Genomic DNA, 4,549 nt, shown 5'->3' with positions numbered 1-4,549 from the left:
GAGAAGGAGCGCTGGGGTTGTCCTCCGGAGTTTGGGAGCCGTCGATCCCTCCTGATCCTTGTTCGGGTGTCCACCCGTATCGCCCATCTGTGGCATCTTGCACGTCCACCGGATAAGGCCGGTAGCCACCCGGAATTTGAGAACCTTGGGTTTGAGGAGGGGCCTAGAATTCCGTATCCGGATGAGGGAATGGTGTTGGGTTGAACCATTCGTGGTTTCATCCGCGGGAGTCGGAGGGGTGATCGCCAGAGCCGAATATTTTTTTTGCAAGAGTGAAAAGATCGAGAATTGATGAGAGAATTTAGATGAGAATTCTATAGTGTGGTGTGAAATTTTTTGTGTGGAAATGTGGATATTTATAGATGAAAATGTGAATTTTGGGGAAAAAAATGAAAAATAAAGTAAAAGTGTAGAGAAAACAGATATAATTTATTGAGAAGTGGGAAAATATATATTTTTTAATTTAAAAACGATTTTTAAATTAAATTCAAAATTTTTAATAAAAAAAATAGATAAAGCCAACGGCATTGCCGTTGGCCAATAGAATGCTGCCACGTCGCGCTGCTCGGCGGCACGGGCGTGCTCGATATATCAAGCAACGCCGTGCCGTCGGCGCGATCACAGGACACGAGTGTGTTGCGCAGTCGACACGGACGCCCTCTTCACTCCTCGTCCGCTAAGAGATGCTGCAATATTGCTTTGACTGACAAGGAAATATGCCACTTGCTTTATTTACAACTAACCAGATTTTTGTGTATATTTTTTCTCAACCGTTCGATGGTAAAAGAAATGTACTACTGTAGAACAAAACATATGTAAGTAAAACGTAAATTTAGTATAGTTAGTAAGGTTAAATTTGATACTAGTAGATGAAATTCACATTTATTTACCGATCAAACATTGAAGTATATAAATATAACCCCACCAACCCCAAATAAATAAGGAAAACAGTTGAAAAATACACAAAACAAATGCGAGAGAGCAAGTTCCCAGTCTTCTGTTTTTATTATCGCAATCAAACTCTTCTCTGCCAAAGTCAACGTCTGTCTCTCTCTCTCTCTCTACTTCCTTTTCACACTCCCCAAAAGTTGCTCATTTTTTACATTTCTGCAATCAAATGAGCTTCAACAACCAAGCAAAACTCCTTTATACTAGGAATAACTAATCAATCGTTTTATTTCAGATAATTAAATAAATGGGCAACGGCGTGGGGAAGCTGACGGTGTGCTTCACCGGAGCGGGACCCACCGCTGACGAGGCCCGTCGTAGGAGGAACGAGATGGCTTCCGGCATGGTCATATCCGACGATTTGGGCCATTCCTTTTGCTACATACGCCCCGAATTGGCCCGCCTCTCCTCCTCCAAGGTCCACTCCGACTCCGACACCACCACTTTTAAGTCCATCTCCGGCGCCGCCGTCAGCGCCAACACCTCCACGCCTCTCTCCACCTCTCTCCTCGACGTCTACTCCTACAACAGCATCGACCGCGCCTCCGCCTTCGAGGGCTCCACCTCCTTCGCCTCCATCCCTCTCCAGCCCATTCCCAGAAACCCCTCCACCCACTCCGGCCCCTTCTTCCCCGTTGAGAGGGGATTCATGTCTGGCCCGATTGAGCGGGCCTTCATGTCGGGCCCTCTCGATCGCCCGATCTTCTCGGGCCCCCTGGACAAGGCCTCCTCCGATCAGTTCCAGCGGAGCTACTCCCACGGTGGATTCGCCCTGCGCTCTAGATCCAGGAAGGTTTCCTTGCTTCGGGCCCTTCGCCGGGCCTTCTCCAAGGGGATTTCTCGAGGCCACAACTCTATTGTCGCGCCGATCAAGGGCGTTATTGCGATGAGGGAAAGCGATTGGGTGGTGGGCGCGGAGAAGCAGAACGAGCTCACCGTTAATAGCAGTGTCAATTTCAGCAGTGAATGCAGCTTAGATGATGACGAATCAATGGAAACTCAGAATTTGCAGTGGGCTCAGGGGAAAGCCGGAGAGGATCGAGTTCATGTCGTCGTCTCCGAGGAGCATGGATGGATGTTCGTCGGGATTTATGATGGATTCAACGGCCCCGATGCACCCGACTATTTGCTCTCCAATTTGTATGCTGCTGTGCATAAGGAGCTCAAGGGCTTACTCTGGGATGATAGTAATAATAGTAACAATAGTAACAACCCTGATTCCTCATTGATTACCGATGATTCGACAGAGGATTCGAATGAAGAGGTCTCAAGGGATAGGACTAAGGATGGATGCTCAAGATGTGTGGGGCAAGAAAGCTACCCTAGTGCAGATGGTGATGTGGTTGGGGACTTGTGTTATAAGAGAAAGAGGGGCAGAAATTCGAGACACAAGTACCGTGGGGCAGCAAGGAAATGGGAGGAGTATCAGAGGGCGTGGAGGTGTGAATGGGACAGGGAAAGGTTGGAGCTTGATAGGAGGTTGAAGGAGCAGCTGAGGTCGAAAGCAGCTGGGGCGGCTAACCATGCTGATGTGCTCAAGGCTCTCTCTCAAGCCCTCAAGAAGACTGAGGAGTCCTATTTGGATATTGCTGATAAGATGTTGATGGAGAATCCTGAGCTGGCTTTGATGGGCTCTTGTGTTCTTGTGATGTTGATGAAGGGAGATGACGTGTACGTAATGAATGTGGGCGATAGTCGGGCTGTTCTGGCTAGGAAGAAACAGCCTGATCTTTGGAGCCAGGATTTGGAGAGGATTAATGAGGAAACGTTGTATGATCTTCAGGATTTTGATGACGATGATGATGATGATGATATGACTAACCCTCAACCTAGCTTAACTGCTTTGCAGCTCACCATGGACCATAGCACCTCTGTTGATGAGGTATGATCCTCTCTTTTATGGTCTTTCTAAATCTGATTAAGCCTTTTTTGTTGCTTTATTGGTTGATTGATTGTGGTTTTGCAGGAGGTTGAAAGAATTAGAAAGGAACATCCTGATGATGCTTCTGCTGTGATGAACGAGCGCGTTAAAGGTTCATTGAAGGTCACTCGAGCTTTTGGTGCTGGCTTTCTCAAACAGGTATGATCTTTATGAGCATATTCTTAGTGGTTACTTGATAAAGCACCATTCATTTCATTATCGTGCAATATGTACTTGTTCTGCATCCGATCCTCGTAGAAAGTTTAAAATGAATATTGTGTTGTTCCTTTTGGTTTGTGTGTGCCTTTTGCGAGGCAGATGCGAAAGGGATGATCTGCTTTATTGCTTTGCCTGTTGGAATCTTGTTGTGGGGAATTGGATGGATGGCAATTGATGAAAAGTAGATTATTGAAATTTAGTTGAAGCTAAATTACATGAATGGAGTAGATGAGATTCGCATATCTCTCTGGATTATGGTGAGAAAATGAGGAGAGCTCTTTTGAAATGTGCCTGGCAAAGAATCTTCCTTGCTTTTTAGGAGTAGTGAAATTGACTGCAACTCCTTTTGGGGATAAACTTTTCTTATTCTTTTTTACTTATTCATCTAAACTCTAGTCTATTAATCAGTTACTACCACTTTGTGCCTTGGACACAATTGATTCTGATGTTGGCTATGAATACGAATATTGTTATTGCAGCCCAAGTGGAACAATGCGCTTCTTGAGATGTTTAGAATCGACTTTGTTGGAGAGTCCCCGTACTTAAACTGCTTGCCATCACTCTACCATCACCACTTAGGGGCGACGGACAGGTTCCTCATACTCTCTTCGGACGGGCTTTATCAGTACTTCACAAACGAAGAGGCTGTAGCTGAAGTCGAGCTTTTCATTTCTTGGGCACCAGATGGCGATCCTGCACAGCATCTCGTTGAGGAATTGCTATTCCGAGCAGCAAAAAGAGCTGGTATGTGCTGGTTTCACCAAAAAGAAAAGACATGGTTTATTTCCTTATCATGGAAAACTAAAGCTTCCTTTTGTGGCTATGGATTTCAGGCATGGATTTCCATGAGCTACTGGAAATACCACAAGGGGATCGGCGGCGCTACCACGACGATGTTTCGATAATAGTAATTTCTTTGGAGGGAAGGATATGGAGATCATGTGCATAAGTTAGGAAAATTTCGTAAGTAGAATAATATGCTCTTTATTCTCAAAGTCATCCAGGTACCCAATTTTGTTCACTTTTCTATGCCTAATCACCTTTCTGTATTAACAACTAAGCTCTGAGATTTAAACAAGAACTTAGTTGTTCTTTTTGGTTTGGGTGGCCCTGTTTGTAAAGGTTAAATAATCATCCTCTGTCATAGATAATTGTAATCTTTCAAATAAATGCAAAGGGATTCTTTTGTTCATATCTCTACCTTTTGCCCCTCTCTAATTGCTGGTTTATTTTTTTGGAATATCTTGTTGGTGTGTGCAACTAATTAATTACAATTGCACAAGTATTCATAGTATGTTCGAAGTAATGAATGTTTACTCACTAACAGCTAACTGATTGTAAATTGGGGGAGTAAGGGCATCCACAGTGGGGCGGACGATAGGTCGTCCGATGCCTCGGGCGCGCCATCGTCCGCCATTGTGGATGTGCGGACGATGGACGATGCGTCGTCCTCGTCCTAAG

The 4,549-nt window shown here is 45.0% G+C and overlaps 1 protein-coding gene across 2 annotated transcripts; it reads left to right on the top strand.

The window, feature by feature from the left end:
* The first annotated feature begins 955 nt into the window (after positions 1-955).
* LOC121742344 (probable protein phosphatase 2C 4) lies at positions 956-4,280 on the top strand. Of its 2 annotated transcripts, XM_042135459.1 has the most exons (5): positions 956-1,041; positions 1,184-2,830; positions 2,915-3,028; positions 3,568-3,832; positions 3,922-4,280. In XM_042135459.1, the coding sequence occupies exons 2-5, from the start codon at positions 1,196-1,198 to the stop codon at positions 4,035-4,037; spliced, it is 2,130 nt and encodes a 709-aa protein (XP_041991393.1). In that variant the 5' UTR covers positions 956-1,041; positions 1,184-1,195; the 3' UTR covers positions 4,038-4,280. The 2 variants fall into 2 exon arrangements, with proteins under 2 accessions (XP_041991393.1, XP_041991392.1); XM_042135458.1 differs by having other exon boundaries at positions 977-2,830.
* The last annotated feature ends 269 nt before the right edge of the window (positions 4,281-4,549 follow it).

This window comes from Salvia splendens, chromosome 7, assembly GCF_004379255.2.
Source record: "Salvia splendens isolate huo1 chromosome 7, SspV2, whole genome shotgun sequence".
NCBI lineage: Eukaryota > Viridiplantae > Streptophyta > Magnoliopsida > Lamiales > Lamiaceae > Salvia > Salvia splendens.
This window is presented reverse-complemented; position numbering and strand designations above follow the sequence as displayed.

Bases quoted from the DNA above. Each gene is read 5' to 3' on its own strand.
- LOC121742344 (XM_042135459.1), top strand. From the start codon at position 1,196: ATGGGCAACGGCGTGGGGAAGCTGACGGTGTGCTTCACCGGAGCGGGA. The intron at 2,831-2,914 runs GTATGATCCTCT...GTGGTTTTGCAG, and splicing joins ATAGCACCTCTGTTGATGAG to GAGGTTGAAAGAATTAGAAA. The intron at 3,833-3,921 runs GTATGTGCTGGT...TATGGATTTCAG, and splicing joins CCGAGCAGCAAAAAGAGCTG to GCATGGATTTCCATGAGCTA.